The sequence below is a fragment of the Peromyscus eremicus genome, chromosome 13, assembly GCF_949786415.1.
Source record: "Peromyscus eremicus chromosome 13, PerEre_H2_v1, whole genome shotgun sequence".
NCBI classification, from domain to species: domain Eukaryota; kingdom Metazoa; phylum Chordata; class Mammalia; order Rodentia; family Cricetidae; genus Peromyscus; species Peromyscus eremicus.
The window spans coordinates 29705856-29724896 of record NC_081429.1 but is presented as its reverse complement, the minus strand read 5'-3'; the positions used below and the strand labels follow the sequence as shown (position 1 = coordinate 29724896).

Below are 19041 nucleotides of genomic sequence, written 5' to 3'. Positions count from 1 at the left end.
TTAGACCATAATATGCTCACAAACCTTTGTTGGCATTTTGAGTGTTTCTGCTAAAAATAATAGAAGAGATAAAGAGACTTGGCAAGGATTTGATTAAAATTACTTAATCTTTGCATACTATCTTTGTAGTTTGATTGACATTGTCCAAATGGTCGGGTTTTTTTTTTTTAAATCTTTTTTATGTGCATATGATGTGTGCTTATGTGTATATGATGTGTATGTGTGCATACATATGATGTGTGTGTATGACTTAACATGTGTGAGTGCTGGCACACATGTGCCATGGCATGCATGTGGAGGTCAGGGGGCAACCTCAGATGTTGGTCCTCACTCTGGATAATTGGATTCAGGTTTTCATGTTTACATAGCAAGCTTTGCACACTGAGCCTTCTCCCTAGCCCTTGCCTTTTCTATTATTATTACTGTTACTATTATTGTGTGTGTATATATTGTTTGTATTGTGGGTGTGCATACCACAGTACCTATCTGTGTAGGTCAGATGACAACTTTGTGGAGGTGGTTTTCTCTTTCCACCTTTTTGTGGGCCCAAGGATCAAACTTAGGTTGCTAGGCTTAGCTTTTAATTTAATTAACTAATTACTTTAAGAAGGAAGATACATTACAAGTTCATAATCATACTGGTCAGGGACATCATGCCTGTCCTTAAGTCCACTAGGACCTGGGATAAAATTTCTATTTTAGAACGTGAAAGAAGTTAGTAAAAGTAAATATCTCTGTTGGGATGAGAAGTAGGCTGTGCCAGTGTGTGCTCCTCTTCCAGCGAATGTCCTAGCAACACAGGGTTCTCAGCTGATGGGCTTCATGTGCATGTGTGTTTCAGGTGCTGTTCTCTGTGTCCCTTCCTGGGTTCCTAATCCTCAGTCACAGCTCCCCATCTGTGCTCCTGGTACCCAGTCATGCAGCGGAGATCAAGAGGGATCAACGTTGGGCTCCTCATGCTCCTTTCCCAAGTGTTCCATGTTGGGATCAACAATATTCCACCTGTTACCCTGGCAACGTTGGCTCTCAATGTCTGGCTCTTCCTGAATCCTTTGAAGCCCCTGTACCATTCCTGCCTCAGCGTGGAAAAGTGTTACCAGCAAAAAGACTGGCAGCGTTTACTGCTTTCCCCCTTGCACCATGTAGATGACTGGCATTTGTATTTCAACATGGTGTCCATGCTCTGGAAAGGGATAAAGCTGGAGAGAAGACTGGGAAGCAGGTGGTTTGCCTACGTCATCACCACCTTTTCCCTACTCACCGGGGTGGTGTATTTGCTCCTGCAGTTTGCTCTTGCTGAATTCATGAATCAGCCCGACTTCAGAAAGAGCTGTGCTGTCGGTTTCTCAGGTAAGGTGGGCACTTTCTCAGGAAATCCTTGTGAGGGCCATGAGGGAGGTTGCCCGTTTCCTTTCCTAGTTGATAAGGGGACAGGATCCTGAGTTGTTAACAGCTGCTGGGGCCTGCATCTTGAAGAGCAAACTCACTGGGGTCTAAGAAGGCATCACTTAGGCTGTCCCATGTTATGCTGCATCTGCATTCTCAGGCACTTAGAACTAGGGCCTGCTAGAAGATGGTTTTATAGTACTGGAAGTGTGCACCCGGCTCAGCTCCCTTGTAATGCTATGGAGGCACTCATGGGTGTCTTTACAAAACAATGTTCTCGAAAACTGAGTATGCCCATGAAGCAGGCTCAGGGTATACTGGTTACCAACTTGTCTTGAGTCCAATGAGGCATAATACACTTGTATGCAACCGGTAACACTAAGCAAGTGGAATTCTTACATATAGACAATCAAGGAGCTACAGAAGCCTGGGGTTCACTGCGAGCTGGTCCTCAAGGCTCGGAAGGCTTCCCAGGGCAGATGAGGTCTCGACTGTAGATACTTGCAGATGAAACCTCTAAACGTCAGCCTTCCTTTATCCCAGTACACCCAAGGATTGGAGGAATTCCTGAAGGACAAGCCTAGAAGACAATCTGTGCCATCTTTATTTTAGCAGGTCATACTTGATATCTCCCACAGTTTTTCATAAGACTCATAAGCATAGAAGGGGGAGAACTGAATTGGTCTAAGGTTACTGAGGGAATGATGTTGCTTGTGCCTCTCAAGAAGCCATTAAAATAAATATCGTGATGGAGAGATGGTTCAGCAGTTAAGAACATATCCTGCTCTTCCAGAGGACCCAAGTTTGATTTCCAGTACCCTTGTTAGGCGGCTCACAGTCATCTATAACTCCAGCTCCATTAGAAGACATACACTCGGCTTTCAGTGGTTTTCCATAGAGGCTGCAGGAATGCATGTTACTGTTATTTGTTCATGTTCCTACACATATAGCACAAAATGAGCTGCTGTACAGTGACAGTTTCCTGGCATTTGATACCATTGCTGGTGGCCCATTCTCACCTTCTGTGTCCTATACTTGGAAGCAGTTTGAACTTCCCTATCGGGATCCATTGAAGCATCTGACTGCCGTGCTCACTGACTGTATTTAGGAGTAGCAAGTTGGATGTAATCATAAGTAATGGTTTTTATATTTAGTTTTCTTTGATTTCAATGATTCTCTCCATGTTTGAATTGTTGATAGTGATGTGTTCTCTGTTCTCTTCTAGGAGTTCTGTTTGCCTTGAAAGTTCTTAGCAACCATTATTGCCCTGGCGGCTTTGTCAACATTTTAGGCTTTCCTGTCCCCAACAGATTCGCTTGTTGGGCAGAGCTGCTGGCCATTCACTTCTGCTCTCCAGGGTAAGTCTCTACCGTCAGAGAATAAACACGAGGAGCTTGATGATCCTTGTGGAGAAGGAGTCCAAAGAATAGAGGGAACAAGTTATTGTTTATGTGGTGTTGGCCTGTAACCCCAGCATTTAGGAATCTGAGGTCAACTTGGGTTATAGAGAAACTCTGTCTCAAACACTAAGACAAAAACAAAACAAGTTACTTTTTGACAATGAGGTTTATTTTTTAACAGTGAAAACAGATTTGAGTTCCACAATTTTGATATTAGACATTCCCAGGGTTGAATCCTGTCAGCTACTGTACTGTGTAATTTAGGAGTTTCAGTTTCTTCCCTTGTACCTAGGAATAAGAGATCATAGTCTACAGACTTAAGGGTCAATATTAACCAGTCAGTAGTGAATTGTTATAACAATATTCTAGAGAACCATGTGCTCTGGTCTAACGCTTTGGGGCCATGTTAAGCTAGAAGTTGTCTTGGTAAGAAACTTTTTAAATAGAAAATTTTTCCACAGTAAACAGACGAAATCTGCTGCATGTAGTGGTGAAGGCTATAATCTCAGCATTTAGGAGACTGAGGCAGGAGGATTGCAAGTTAGAAGCCAAGCTCAGCTACATGTTTCAAAAACAAGACAACAACAAAATGGTCAAAATCGGATCCATTTGGAGTGGAGAGGCAGCTATAGGCTGAAGCATTTATCTAATTATTCTTTATCAATAAAAACTCGGGAGTCACATATTGGAGTAAGGACCTGAATGATCAGAGAAGCGGTGGAAAAGCAACCAGTGACCTCCTCTCTCTCTCCTTCCTCAATCCAAAAAGCCAAGAATCTTTCTAAGCCCCACCCTACTGCTTCCTGTGTCTCTCTATATGTCCTCAGTCCTCCAAAACCTCTATGGCTAATTTTGATGAGCTAGTAGCTAGCTCCGCCCTCTGATTCAAAGTAAACTTTATTTTCAGTCTTGAGAGTGTCAGAGTGTGATCAAAATATCCCCCAACAGGAAGCCCCACTCTGTTTACTTTGTCTTTACTCCTTTGTTAATGTGGCTTCCTCAGAGGCCCCTCAGCAGAACCTCGGGGCTCCAAGAACTACCGTTTGGACCTCTAATCCAGGTAAGTTTTCCTGGACCAATGAAGACATAGAGATGTAGGGGCTGATAAAGAGCTCCCAATAGATACTAGACTCATTCTGATTTCACCTCCCGACTCCCACCTCTTCACTCTGAACTTCCCAACTTTGGTTCCTTCTCTGCTGTTTGGACAAAGGAGGATGAATTGTGTTTTATGTCCCATCTCTTCCACCAGCTTCCGTTCATACAGTCTGTATTAGACAACTGGAAATGTGGCTTGTTTATTTTTCCTGTAGGGACCTGGGCACTGTTTACACAGAAGGAGATTTCTAAATTAAGAAAGAAAGAAAGAAAGAAAGAAAGAAAGAAAGAAAGAAAGAAAGAAAGAAAGAAGAAAGAAAGACAGACAAAGAAAGAAAGAAGGAGGTTTTATTCATCCATCCATCCATTTATTTATTTATTTATTTATTTGTGTTCAGCTAGGAGCTTTTATTTTGGTTTTGGTTTCTATGACTTGTTGGGTGCTATGTCTCGTTTCAGAACACGCTCCCTGTCTTGTATGGTGACCTAGTAACTTCGATCCTTCTTTAATGCTAATTCTCTATCATGGCAGCCATTGGCAGCTGGCGTATAAATGGCACAGATGTGGTACTGAACACCACCCACTTACAATTGTGTTGTTGCTGTTTGTGACAGTTCAAGGAAGACAGCCCAACAAAAATCTTCCAAGTTTTCTTTGAAAAGGGTCTAGTAATGTCCGTCTCTTATCTGAACAGCCCCCCTCTCTACCTGTCACTCATAGTTTCTCCACTCCTTTGAGAAGACTTGGTTTTCTGTGTACCCAATAGGCTCTTGTCTGTGCCTCGCAGCACTCAACATTCACGTGAAAATCACCTCCTCCGGTGCTTAAACTTCTATCCTCTCTAATGAGTCTGCTGAAAACAGTGCTTTTTAATATTCTCATGCAGCGATTTCTGAATCACTCATCATGCGTGCTTTTTTTTTTAGGGTTTCCACTTTACGTGGAAAGGAGATGGTTGCATAATACCCTTATTCTGTGTGTAGGGACATGATAGCCTGAGCCCAGGAATTAAGTGAAATTTCCCGTCACTAATGCTTGAAAGAGTAAATCTTTTGATGTTTCAAGATTTGACTGCCTCGAATGATAAACTTCTAATATCAAAGCATCTACTTAGGCATGTGTCCAGATACAGTTTAAGCTGACCACTGGTCTAGAGAACTGAAAAGCAAGTGCTTCTTGAATAAAAAAAAAAAAAAAAAAATAGCTTAAAAAAAAAAATAAAAGCCTGGGGTGGGGGCGCATAAATGGGAGGGGAAAAAATAAAGCCAGAGCTCTCGGTGCCCTCCATTGTGAACCTTCTGGTGGTTGTCAAATAGAATTTTCATTGAGGAAACACGGTGAGTCTTTAGAACAAAGCCTGCTTTTCTGGTTAGATCTATGTGGGCTGCCCTGGGTATGGGAGGGAGAAAAAGTCTGTCACAGCAGACATTTGGTCTGTCTCTGGGTTTCGCAAAGCCATAAAGGATGGTAATGGCCCCCATGTACTCTCAGTGGTATGAAGGAAAGTGTCCAGAAAAGACGACCAACAGGCCTTGTGCAGGGGGTGAACTTGACCCCAAGAGGGAAGTACTCACACTCATTTACATGGTGTCACTGCTCCTGACCGCTCAGCTTCACACTTGTCAGGTCGTCCTTTCCTGTCTCTTCCTGGCACCCTTGTAGGTGCCTGGCTTTGTTTGAAGAGTGCTGCTCCCAAGGCAGCTCAGCATGGGTGGGAAGGTCCCCCCAGAGGAGGTCCTTGCTCTTTCCCACCTCGGCCCCCCACCAGCGTCTTATTGATGTAAGTAAGGGGGATCTGATGGCAAGGCTTGTCTTCCTGCATAGATGATGGATCTCTGCAGAAAGCCAGGCATGAAACTGAAGTTACGAGGAATAAACGGCACCCAGAGTGAGACAGCCACTGAGTGGCCAAGCCGAGGATGAGGCCAAGTGTGACAGGACCATCAGTTCCATTCTAGCTGTGTGCCCTCAGGCAAATCCGACAACCTCCTTGGGCCTCATTTTCTCCATCTGTGGCTAGAGGAAGGTGAATGTTTCATCAAGAGCAGATTTAATTTTGTGGGCATCCAGTTTATTCGATTCTGTTAATCCTCCTCAAAGGACGGGAGAGAGGAAGGGATGAGATACAAAAGAAAACAAAACCTAAATGAGGAAAGAAGTCACAATTTAGGAATTAATTTATATTGAAAATCAAGTCGAAATCCACAAAAGTAGCAGAATGTAATTCCCAGGCCCACGTGCAGCATTTCCCACACAGGTTTGTGCTGCAGAATTTGCGACTCTCTTCCTGGGAAAATAATCTGGGGCTTGCATTTCTGGAGTGAGGACATCAGGGTGGTTCAAACTTAGCTCTTTATTAACTAGTTCAGAGAACAGTCTTTCATAACCCATCATGTAACACTGGGTTATTGTTGGGTCTGGGAAAGCCTGTATGAGGCTCTTTTCATGTACAAACCATCAAATCCTGTGCTGTTCGAGTTCTCTCTCTCTCTCTCTCTCTGTGTGTGTGTGTGTGTGTGTGTGTGTGTGTGTGTGTGTGTGTGTACACTGACCGCTGTCAGATGTTGTTTGACTAACTTGAATGCTGTCACGTACCTCTGGTGGTGTAATGTGACATTTGGTCTCTTTACTGATCCCAATACTTTGTGCTGATTGTCAAGTCACTAAAACGCTTAAACAATGCTTTTAGTGTACAGTTTTCCTTGTGAATTCTGTTACTGGGAGTCCATGATGCTGCCTGCAACTTATTCCTGTTTGTAGCTTGTGATCTGCCTTGAAGACGGTTTTGCCTGGGCGTGACCACTGCCTAGTCCCTAGTGTATTTGTATGATTCCCAAAATTGAGACCCCAACTGGTACATTTATAACGGTTCGTGCCGCATCGTCAAGAATGTTTCAACATAGGGGAGCCTCTATTTAATTTCTGTCATGACAGTGGTTCTGGTTTGGTTTCTGCTGATGTGATAAAGACCGTGACCAAAAGCAACTCAAGAAGAAAAGGGTTTGTTTTGGTTACAGTTTACAGTCCGTCAGTGATGGAAGCCAGCTCCAGGCAGCAACAGTGAGACAGGACTGATGCAGAGGCTATGAGGGAGCACTGCACACTGGCTCGTTCCCAGTGACTTGGTCTGCTGTTTTATACACCAAGGACCCACTTGCCCAGGGTTGGCGCCATCTACAGTGAGCTGAGCCCTCCTACATCAATCATCAATTTAAAAAAATTGCCCCATAGATGCACCCAAAGGCCAGTCTGGTGGAGGCAGTTCCTCCGTTGAGGTTCCCTCTTCCCAGGTGACTCTAGTTAGTGTAGAGCTGACAGCCCAGCGGTCTGTATTGAGTCGTCCGCTTGTGACTTTACACGCTTGGCAAGTGGATGAGTTTTGCCGGCGCTGCGTTCTAACTCTGAGACGATCACCATACTGCCAATACTTGCTAAGCTGGGTTCCGTAACAGTGCCGGGTGACAGCCACACTGTGATGCCTCCTACCTACCGTCCATAGTGAGCATACTCTGCCCGCTAACATCCATAGTGAGCATACACAGTGGATAGTAGGACCGTTTTTTGGAAGCCATGTTTGCACTGTAATGACTACCTCAAGTCTACACAGAAATGACAATAGTCCACATACATACACTTTACTGAACCCAAACGAAGTGTATTCTTAACTCAGCTCCACTTCACTGAAGTCCCCAAACTGTGACTGCTCTGTCCCCATCTGGTGTGGGCGGAAGTGTGGCAGAGGGGAGATTGAAATGGAAAGAGACGGCAGTGTTAACGGATTGTGGTTAAAGTATCTCATATTAACAAATTTTAACCAAACTATGTGTCTGTGTGAGCATGTGGTCAGGACCCCTCCCCTAGCTCTGGCAGGTGCGTGGCCTGATACTTCAATGTCTCAGTTGTAAAAGGCTGTAACCCCTAGCAGCTATGAATTAAATCCTGAGGAAAAGAGGATTGGAGGACTGCTCCCCGCAACACACCTTGTGTGTATGCTTTTGGGTACATTTCCAGTGTTGACTTAAACCAAAACACTGTTCCCGTCCTCATAGGGTCTTCCTGATTGGTAAAAGCTGCTAACTCAAATGAAAGCAAAGATAGGCATTTTAGTCTGGTGGAAGTAGAATTTAGCTGTGATTCGATGAATAAGAAGCTTCATATGGAAGGAAGGTATATATGTATATGAAGGGTATGCTGGCTAGTCTTATGTCACCTTGACACAAACTAGAGTTTCTTGAAAGGAGGGAAACTCACTTGAGAAGATGCTCCATAAGATCCAGCTGTAAGACATTTTCTTAGTTAGTGATTGATTTGCTGGAGGTGGGCGAGGAGGGCAGCCCACTATGGATGGTCCTATCCCTGAGCTGATGGTCCCAGTTTCTATAAGGAAGCAGGCTGAACAAAGCCTTGAGGAGCAAGCCAGTAAGCAACACCCCTCCAAGGTCTCTGCATCAGCTCCTGCCCCCAGGTTCCAGCCCTGTCCTGACTTCCTTCAGTGATAGACTATGATGTGGAAATGTAAGCCTGATAAATGCTTTTCTCATCCACTTGCTTGGTCATGGGGTTTAATTGCAGCAATAGAAACCCTAACTAAGACAGAGGGGGGCATGTAGGTATATGAAGGGGAAGATGTGTGTATTCAGTATTAGGAAATAAGGCAGGATGAGGCATGCTTCCTTTCTCAAAGGAAATAGTAATACTTAAATAAAAAAAACATGGAAGACTCTGGCACGTTCTTGGAGATAAAGCAGGCATTGTTCTCCAAAGTATGTTCTTTCAAACACTAGTTCCTCTGTAAGTTTCCTTAGCTTGTGTGAAATGAAATCCAGGGATGCGGAACCCGGGCAGGAGAATCTTTCTGAGGGAACTTGAAGTAGGAGGCAACAGAGGCATGAAATGTAAAATGAAGAACTGTCACCCTAAACGACTAACAGTTTCTTGTCCAGGCACTGGTTTCTTGTCCCTCTAATTACTAACACGGACTGTATAATATATCCTTGTCCCAGTGCACAGACAAACTACAGCTCCTCCAAGTTTCTCACCAAATTGTGAATTGCATTTGCATATTAGGGAAAGAAGGAGAGACCAGGAGAGGAAGGTGAGTTGAGTTTGGACAGATCTGAAGTGCCAGTTGACACACAGGGACCTGGCTACATAGTAGATTGTTAGAGCTTTGCCTCTAGGATGAAGAATGAGGTTGGTGACAATTTAGATAGCGACTATATGTAGTGTCTCCTGTCCCATCTGTCTCTAAGAGGTGAAGGTGAGTTCCCTTAACTTTGGACTGGTAAAGTTTTGACACATTGTTCAATAGAATACAGCTTATGTATAATGCTGAGGTCACAGCTTTTTTTTTTATTTAATCTTATGAGTGAAAATATTTTCCCCTGGATTCCATATAAGAAATGTAACTTCCTTAGTCCCAGCCACCAACAGTGTCAATTCCAGGTTTGTGAGCCCTTACCTTTAGATGCGGCCTCAGGTTTTCATGCTGTGGCTATAGAGAGTGTGGAATAGAGGCTGCCTACCCACAGAATCTGAGTCGAAGAAGACAGTTTTCTGTGCCATGCTATGTTGGGGAGAGTTTTTCTGCAGGTGTGATATCAGCAGTGAGTCAGATGTCAAGAGGAAAATGGAAGAAGAGAGAGTGTGGAGGGTGAGCCTTGGGAAGTTGGCTAGGGAAAAATCAGGGTGAAAATAAAGGAGAACCAATCCATATTGAGCTTGTGTGGAACTGTGAGTCACACGGCAAGGCTTCAGAGCAACAGTCTCCACTGTGATTTGAACCCTTGAAGAGTTGTGGCTGGACATGGGTGCTCATGCCTGGTTTCCAGCACAATGGAGGCAGAAGGTCCAAAAGATGTTGAGTTGCCTTCTAGGCCAGCCTGGGTTTCATAGTAAGACCTTGTGGGCAGGGAAAGAAGGAAGGACAGAAGGAAGAGAGGGAGAGATCTCAGAGAGAAAGGAGAAAAGGAATTGGAGTCAGTGATGAATGTAAGTAGTCTGGCTAAACACTATTTTGAAGGACTTTGGTTTCAGTTTTATGTATGGGTGCTCAGTTGAGTCTATAATAATAATGTGATAGGCTGTAAAGATTTTGAGTTCTGTTTTATATCCACCACTAATTTCTTCAACTAGAGTTGAAAATAGAGGAGTAGTGTCAGAGCCTGTCTATGCCTGTAATGGAAGAGCATGTTTGATTGCCAGGACATTGGTGGCCATGAGAAAAACAGGCTGTGATTACAGATTTCTAGACTATTGTGTTTTATTAAAACAAGGACTGTTTGTCCACAGAGTTTCCTGATGACCACCAACTCTCAAGATCTGTCTGTGTGTGAAATGTGTGATTCATACCTCACCTAAAGCAGAAATACTAATAGCAGTTGTTCAGCTGTAAGCAAAGTTTTTAATATACCTCTTTTGGAAAAATACACAGGGCTATAGAACGCAAAGAAGAAAAAGAGGTGTAAAGATGCACACAGTCCCTAGATGCTAGTGCCACATTTCCTTGTAAACTTCTTGAAAAATATTTCCAATAAGAGTGAAAAATGAACAAAAACCACTGGACACTGAGTTGAGATATACCTGAGGGGTTTGTATAAGCAAGCAAGCAGGTGGTAAACATGCCAATCCAGCGATATTTGAACCAATCAAGATTTGCAGAGAAAGCTTTTAAACAAGAACAGCCTGCCAGTTGAAAGCTCCAGAATGTACCTTGTTCTCTCAGGTTTTGGTCAGCGCTCAGGTAGCTCCCTAAGAGGACCAAGGCCTGCTGTCTGGGATCGGGGGTTTTCAAGCATGGCTTACACTGTTTTTTCAAGAAGTCACTCAATTTGTACCATCCTTTATGTTAGGTTTAGCACAGAGTGGCCTGTGTATGTGGGCATGCATTCATTTGTCATCCAGGATAAGCATGTTTCTGTAATAAGTATAATTTTCTGCTTAGAGTGTAGGATCATACATTTATCTTTATATTGAGTGAGGCTACTGCATTTTTCTTTTTCCCTTTTTCCTTTCTGTGTGTGTGTGGAGGCCAGAGGTTTATATCAGGTGTCTTCCCCTTTCTTTCTCTCTCTTTTTTAGACCTCTCTTACTATGTCTATAGCCACTGATTCGCTAGGCTTGGCTGGATCCTCCTGACTTAACTAACTCTCCACCACCAGAATTAAAGACACGTGCATCCCACCTGGCATTTTACATGGATCTCGGCAATCTAAACTCAGATTCTCATGCTTGCACGGCAAGCCTTTTGCCCACTGAGTCATCTCCCAGCCCTGTTGTTGCATTATTCTAATGAGTTTAGACAGCAAATACACGTAGAAGGATGGTCATCCTGTTTCATTTCATGGAAATGGTTTTCCCAGCCTCTTGGAGTTTAGTTCAAATCAGCATTCCAGAACTGTTCTGAGAAGATTTGTGGAGTAGGTGAGATTTTTTTTCTTCTGTATTCCTTGGATGTCTGTTTATGTATTTCTCTCATTTTGTCTTTTGTGTTCCCTTAAAGGAGTTGGCAGATTCACCCTGCCTTCCAGGGGGGCTTCCAGTTGGACAGAACTTAATGTGGGAACATTATTTCACCCCCAACCAAGACTCCCTTGAGATGGATTTTATATAGTGAGACAAATTTTGAAGCATATTTTCCCTCCTACTACAGTTGGAACTTACTGAGAGAAAGGTAGTATATAAATCATCTCCCTGGCTGTGGAAACCCAAGCCTATGAAAAGGGAGAGAGAGACGGTCCAGCCCAGGCCAGAACAGCTGGCCTCTAATCTACCCATTCCTGTAGATCTGGTAGAAGTTGGGCATGTACCATGCAGAGAAGACAGTTGAACCTGACTGCTCAGCTGTCTTTAGTTACTGCTTGCTGAAATTCAGTGTAACCTTTCCTCTTAAAATCACTTGTTTCTGGAGAGATGGCTCAGTCTGTAAGGTGATTGCCATATAACCATGGGGACATGGATTTGGATCCCTGACACCCAAGTAAAAAGCTGGGCACATGGACTCACTGAGATGGGCTGTGGGCAAAGGCACTTGCTTCTCAAACCTAATGACCAGAGTTCAGTCCCTAGAGCCCACATAAAAAGTCAGATATGGTAGTGCCCGTCTGTAATCCTGCAGTCCTACAGGGAGGTGGGAGGTGAACACAGGAGAATCCACCAGAAACTCAGCAGCTAGCCAGCCTGACGTACCTAGTGTGTCAGAAATAAGAGAAAACTTGCCTCAAAAACAAGGCAGAAGGACAGAACCAACTCTGGAAAGTTGTCCTTTGGCTTCCATTTGTGTACCACGACATGTATGCACACATTTCATGCATACACATATCATATACATGATAATAATTGAAAAAAAGTTCTGTTCATTGGTGCCTGTCTGTAAATCCAGCTCTGGGGAGGCAGAGATAGGCGGGTCCCTGGAACCTGCTTGAAGGCTCTTTTAGCTGAATTGTCAAGCTCTAGGATCCATGAGGTACCCTGTCTCAAAACATAAGGTGGAGCGTGACCGAGGAGGTCACCTGATGTTTACTCTGGCCTCTACGTGAACTTACACACACCCACACGAGCACGTGCATATACCACACATGCACACACATTTGAAACTGAACTTTGTGGCAGTAGGAGCTTATGGCAGTGCCCCCCCCCTCTCTCTCTCTCCCCTCATTTTCACACCCCCACACACTCATTGTTTGTTATAAATAAGCTGAAAATGAATGAATAATAAAATGAAAAGGTGCCCCCTTTTCCATGTTCTAATTGAAAGATTAACATACTCACTGCCGAAAAGTTAAACATAACATGTCTGATAATTAAGACAGTCACCCATCATTGTCCATCCAGAAATAAACCCTATCCTACAGCTGTAGCATACCCCTGACCCTGGTGCACAGTTATGTTTTCTGCATTTAATGTAATCACCAAGCCCCAGAAGCCTCCGATTTAATGGCTAGTAAATGCTTCCTACTGTGGTTTTTCAAATTGTTTTCCCATTTACTAGTTTTACCGACTGGTATTACTGTCTGATGCAGACTGCAAGTGACAGTGTTTGTCAGTCTCCCTTACAAGTCTTGGCTCTCAAGCCTGAATACTTGCATAGAGTAGTTTCCCTGGATGTATCTCCTTGTCTGTGATTTCTCTTGTTTGCATCCCCTTCAATGACCTCAAGAGGTTGTGATTGTTCATGTTAGTAGTAAGTGGTGAGGAAACCCAAGATGCCCTTCTTTCTGTTTCACATCTTGTTTGTGTGGTTGTTTATTTATTTGTTTGTGTGTATGTGGGTCAGAGGACATCTCTTAAAAACCAATTCTCTCCCTGCACTGTGTGGGTCCCAGGAATCAAACTCACATGGTCAGACTTGGCAGCAGCTACCTTCACTGATTGACTGAACAGAAAATATGGAGTTTTTGTTGTTTATCCTTTATTTTATGTTATGGGTGTTTTGCCTCTATGTGTTTGAATGCACCATGCATGCAGAGCCTATGAAGGCCAGAAAGGGAGTTGGGTCCTTTAGAACTAGTCATAGACAGTTGTGAGCCACCTTGTGGATGCTAGAAGCTGAACTCAGGTCCTCTGGAAGAACAGCCAGTGCTCTTAACAACTGAGCGATCTCCCCTCTGCTCCAGGAAATCTTTTATACTGAAAATAAAGATATAACCTGGTTTGAGGTAGGCATTACAGACATAGGCCTCATTAAGTATTTTTAAATCTCTTCTGTTTTAAGGTGGTTTTAAACTAATAGAAAATTTGCAGAAAATGTCCAAAAAAGCTCCTATATTCCACACGCCCAGTTCTGCCTATAATTAACATTTTATGAGTACTGCGTCATTGTGTTGGCTTTATTATTGCTGCGACAAGATACTTGGCAACCAGCTTGAAGACACACTCGTTCTGGCTCATGGGTGCAGTCTATGATACTTGCTCCAGTTGATTCTTGGCCCACGTGAAGCTGAATGTCATGGCAGCAGCTGCTTATGGCACCTGTGGTACTTCTCACTTCATGGTAACAGGAAGTAGGGGGTTGGGGCAAGACAAGACATAGTCTTAAGGACATGCCCTTGGAGATTCACTTCCTCCAGGTAGTCCCCACTTTCTAAAGTTTCCAAAACCTCCTCAGATAGTACCACCCTCTGGGGACCAAGACCTTCACTGGTGAGTCTTTTGGAGTGACACTTCATAGATAAACTCTTAAGAGACGCCTTAGCTGGAAGTGGAGAGCCAGTGTTGGCACTTCATTGTTAACTAAAGTCTCTACTTCAGCCAAGTCAGCTCTGGAAGCCATAATGCATCACGGACTGTCTGACTTGCACAGGAGAAGTCTGTTCTTCGTAGTTGAGAGACCTGAGATTAAGGTGCCAGAAAACAGTTCCTGTTAGGTACGTCTTGCTGGCTGCCTTCCTGATGTGTCCTTAGTTCTCCTGTGACAAGTGAGGAAAGCAGTGAGGGCCACGGAGGGGAATAAAGATGATAAAGATGGAGAGAGGGTGTGGAGGGCAGGTGGGTGAGAAAGGGAGAAGAAAGAGTGAGGAGAGAGGACAGATGCAGAGGTAAAGACATTTGCAAACTCTCTGGTGTCACTTCCAAGAGCACTCATCCCATGTTCAAGGCCCCACCCTCCCCGACCCCATCCAAAACTAATTATCTCTCAAGGGTCTTGTTTCTAGGCACTCCCCAGTGGGCTTCATTTATATCACTTTTGCAGAGACACAGCTGGTCCACAGTGGCTCCTGTTGCTCATGATGGTGGTTTTCCTTATTTTGTGGTGAAGGCTTGGGAAGTACCATTTTTGAGCACCTGTGTGTGAGCATTTGTTCTCATCTGTCTTTGTGTGACTGACTCAGAAGCCCTGTCCAGTCAGCCACGTCGCATGACTTCTAAGCAAGTTTTAATTTAGTAACAGGAATCCATATTGTCCTATGTAATTGGACGAGCCCGCCGTGGTTCCATTTAAAAATCCATTACAAACAGAGGTGGAAATATACCTATGAAAAATTTCCGTGCTATCCTGAGCATGCGAGCTTTGGAAGACTCCTTCTATCTGTAAACGAGTCAGGTTCTGTTCAGGGGCTGCTTTCCCCTGTCTGCCAGCCCAGAATAACAGTAAGCAGTGGGTAGAATCAGGAAGCAGCTGTTTCTCTAGTTGAACATGGGGTTGTCTGGAATAACATTCACTATGGAGCTGGAAACTAATTGGCCATCATGCTGTGATACGATTATTGCGGGGTATGGACAGTAACACCTACTCAGTCTATCCCTAACTAAACAGGCTTGTTAACGAGCCATTCCGGTGACATGGTGACAGTTGTGAGGCTTTAGTGTTCTGTGTTAGATGTCATAGGTAGTGATGGTTGCAGATTATTTATAAAAGATCAAGTTTTTTGAAAACGGAAAAAAAAAAACCCATCATGTTTCCTAGTTCAGTAGGCAATACCTGCACCTGATACAACAGAGCAGCCCTGTGAAATATGTTTCTACATGCGATAGGTAATTTATTTAACATCTTATTAATTCTCTGAGAATCTCACACATGCATACAATGTATTTTGATCATATTCGATTCGCACTCCTCCTCCTTACTCCGTAGATCCACCTCCTCCCAACTGTGTGTCCTTATTTGAAATAACCCACTGAGTCCAATTGATGCTGCTTATTTCTCCATGTGTGGCCATCCACTGGAGTGTGGTCAGCCCACCATCAGCCATATAAAACAGGGTGATTTTTAAACAGGAAATTTAACTACAAATGTAGTTATTACAGTGACTTGAATTTTCCATAGTAATATTTTCTTCATTGAAAAAATAATGAGACATATTAAGCTTCAGCCTTTTTGGAATTTCTTTCACCAGACACTATTGGTGATAAGTGTTTTATAATTAAATATTCATTCTCAAATAATAAGATGATAAATCATAGCCCAGGTATTGCTGGTACTTTTACCTAATTCTTTCCATTTCTGCAAGAGGAGGAATGTTTCAAAATAGTGTTTCTTATATCTGCTAAATTCCCTTCCTGCAGTATTAAGTGATTTTTAGATAAAGGTCATGGGTACTAAACAGACAAGAGGACTGTTTGTCATTTATATTCAGATTTGGTTCGAATTATGCAAAATGAAGACAGTGGGTGCTATGAATTGAAATCATTAGTACATCAATTATTCTGTGATAACAGCTGAGAACAGGCTGCAGACCACATAAACGTTCTTTCTCTTTAAAGTTGGACTCTCATTAGCTTATATGAGAGAAAATAATTTGATTCTAATTTATCTCTTTTTAAATGGACATTGTTCCCTTCTGAATTCAGAAGGAGAGTGTTTTAATATTGTAGTCATTTATGGTACACAGGTCAAATAAATAACAAGTTGTATTTCTAACAGTGTATGTCACTGCTATAATTTATATTACAGCAATTCCTTGATTCTAAGACACACATCTTTTTAGTACGTAAATGGCCACGAACACAATGAGAGTAACATTGGGTATCATCAGACGAAAGAGTACTGCTTAATTAGGGACTGGGTGGTTTTGTTTGTTTGTTTGTTTTTTGTTGTTGTTGTTTTGCTCTTTGTACAAAGCCAGAGCTTGATCTGATGGACTTTTAGTGTTTAGATAATCTGGTAAGAACAATCTGAAAATGCCTAAGAATATGTGAAGGAAATCATTCTTTTCAGTTCTGAGATGGAGGTCTTGTCTTGATGTCGGCCTCAAACTCAGCATCCTCCTGCTTAAGTCTCCAGCATCTCCTGGTGCCAGTCTGGGATTTACATTTCTAAGCTTAAAAGTAATAAACATAGTTTTAGATGTAGACAAAAGGAACAGATTTTTTTTTCAGATCCAAATTCATTATAAACCAAAATTAAAAGAATAAAACACTAGAAATAAATGAGAGGAAATGACTCCTTTATAATGAGCAACATGTGAGCTTCAAGAGAAATCCCAACAGACAAATTGGCAAAGGCTGATGTTTACAGAGGTAAGTCAGTGCATACTAAATGCATGGCATAAAGATTGATTTGTTAAGTAACGGGAAGTTACAGCAACAAGCCTGCTTCCTCTGTAAGTTAATAAGCTGTTTAAAAAAGCCATCAGTATTATTGAGGGGCTGGTGACCCAGGCATTGATATGAATTGATAGACTGCATGCTGGGGTAGACGTTCTGTAGAGCGCATACATGGCGAGTGTCCAGAGTAGAAAAAAGGTTTATATCCCTTGATTTCTGAGAATCTGTACAAACTGCAAATAACCATAAAAACAGTAAACAAGCAAAGAGTGAAATAATTCTGTGCATTGACATGGACTGTGGGGAACCACATAAATGTCCAGTTGCAGGTAAATCAATAATTGTTACACAATGGAATATTATACAGCCATTAAAATGATTGTTAGAGATTAGTTTAGTGGATTTGGAAAATACTCATGGCAAAATAAGTGTGGGAGGTAGAATACTTGCATTGTGTATAGCATGGCTTCGACCTTATTTTTATATATTTTTCATCCTGGGATGAAACCCTGGACCTCACACATGCTAAGTGCTCTATTGCTAATCTACCACCTTCAGGTTTTTTTTTTTCCTTCAAGGTAAAAATCTAGCCATGCATAAAGGGCTAAAAAGAAACATATCAAAATATTAATAGTGGCTAACTTAGATGAAGTATTAGTATGTTTTACCTTTTTTTTTAAAAAACATTTTGTTTTTTTTTTCCTCCTAAATTCTCTTTCATGGTGTCTTAGTTAGGGTATCTATTGCTGTGAAGAGAAACCATGACCACAGCAACTCTTATAAAGGAAAGCATTTAATTGGGTGGCTTATAGTTTCAAAAGTTCAGTCCATTATCATGTCTTGTACTCTACTTCTTCTCAAACATTGGTTGGTACATTATAGATTCACAATAAATCTTAGTTGAATAAAATCAGAGTTAGGGTAGGCCAGCCACTGGCAGGATGAAATTCAAAACAAAGTACAAATAACCAGATTTGCCACCTGGGACTAGAAATCATGAGTGGGCTAAAGGAAGACACCTAAGACCCAAAACTCAGTGGAAAGCTAAGGCACTTTCTGGGATTCAGCTGAGGAATGACAGGGTGAGCAGCTAGTGGAGTTGATGTCTCAACAGGTGAGCAGGGAGGGATGCTTGCCTGGGCCAGGAAACAGGGCTGCCTCCCTTCCCCCTTGGCTGAGAGACCATAGGGTGAAGCTTCAGAGGCAGCCTCAGTCATGTATGAAATGCTGAGTGTTGTTGGTCATGCTCTCTGCTCAGAGGGTGACCACAGTGACTTGGTCATACTTGATATGAACACACAGACTAATATGAACACCACATCACTTGGGAATTTAGGTCTCTGTGTAAAAAGAAAGTAAAAGACATTACAAATGTGTGGTGAGAACTGTATTTAAACCTGTGGCCTTGACAGTACATTTTATTCTATAGCAAGAGGGAGAGGGAGAGGGATATATATATATATATATATTCCGTTTGAGCTTCTTAAAGGTTTAGTTAGTTACTTTTAAGGGAGGGGGAGGGGGAGAGGGGGGAGAGGGAGAAGAGGGAGAGGGGGGAGAGGGAGAAGAAGGGAGAGGGAGAGGGAGAGGGAGAGGGGGGAGAGGGAGAGAGGGAGGAGTTATACTTGGGGTTTCATTCAGTGAGTTCTTACCCAGAGAACACTCAGTCGCAGTGTCCGTTGGGAGTTCATGGTTCTGCACCTTTCCAGGGAGGGTTGCCCAGGATAATTAACTTTTGGACTTTGATGAACCAGTTACTCTTACTTACAAGGAGGTATGAATAGATACTGAGTTATTTGAACTCTGGACAGAGGCTTCCTTTTGCCCATTTCTTTAAAACAGAGTGAGGTGTGATGCACCGTGGGTAAAAATACCCAGGACTTGTTAATGAAAGACGGTGTGCACATAATCTGCTCTTCCAGCACACACTTTTACAGTTGCTGAAAATGCAGTTGTCAAACAGTATTTTTAAAACTGTCAGAAGTGTGTGTGTGTGTGTGTGTGTGTGTGTGTGTGTGTGTTTCAAATGAGTTTTAAATGTTTCAGCACTATGCTGGCAGCCTAAAATGACTTTATAAACTTGCAGTCCTCTTTTGTATTACATATATAAGAAGGTACCATGAATTAAAAATGAACGCTCTGCCATCCATCCTGTGCCAATAACTGGTGTGG

General features: G+C 42.7%; 1 protein-coding gene across 1 annotated transcript in view; it reads left to right on the top strand.

Moving 5' to 3' along the window:
* The window catches only part of Rhbdd1 (rhomboid domain containing 1), a 122932-nt gene that overhangs the window by 21041 nt on the left and 82850 nt on the right, over nucleotides 1-19041 (top strand). The window contains exons 2-3 of the mRNA XM_059278887.1: nucleotides 842-1350; nucleotides 2612-2744. Coding sequence (XP_059134870.1) covers nucleotides 918-1350; nucleotides 2612-2744 — 566 coding nt within the window. The 5' untranslated portion in view covers nucleotides 842-917. The remainder of the gene's footprint in view (nucleotides 1-841; nucleotides 1351-2611; nucleotides 2745-19041) is intronic.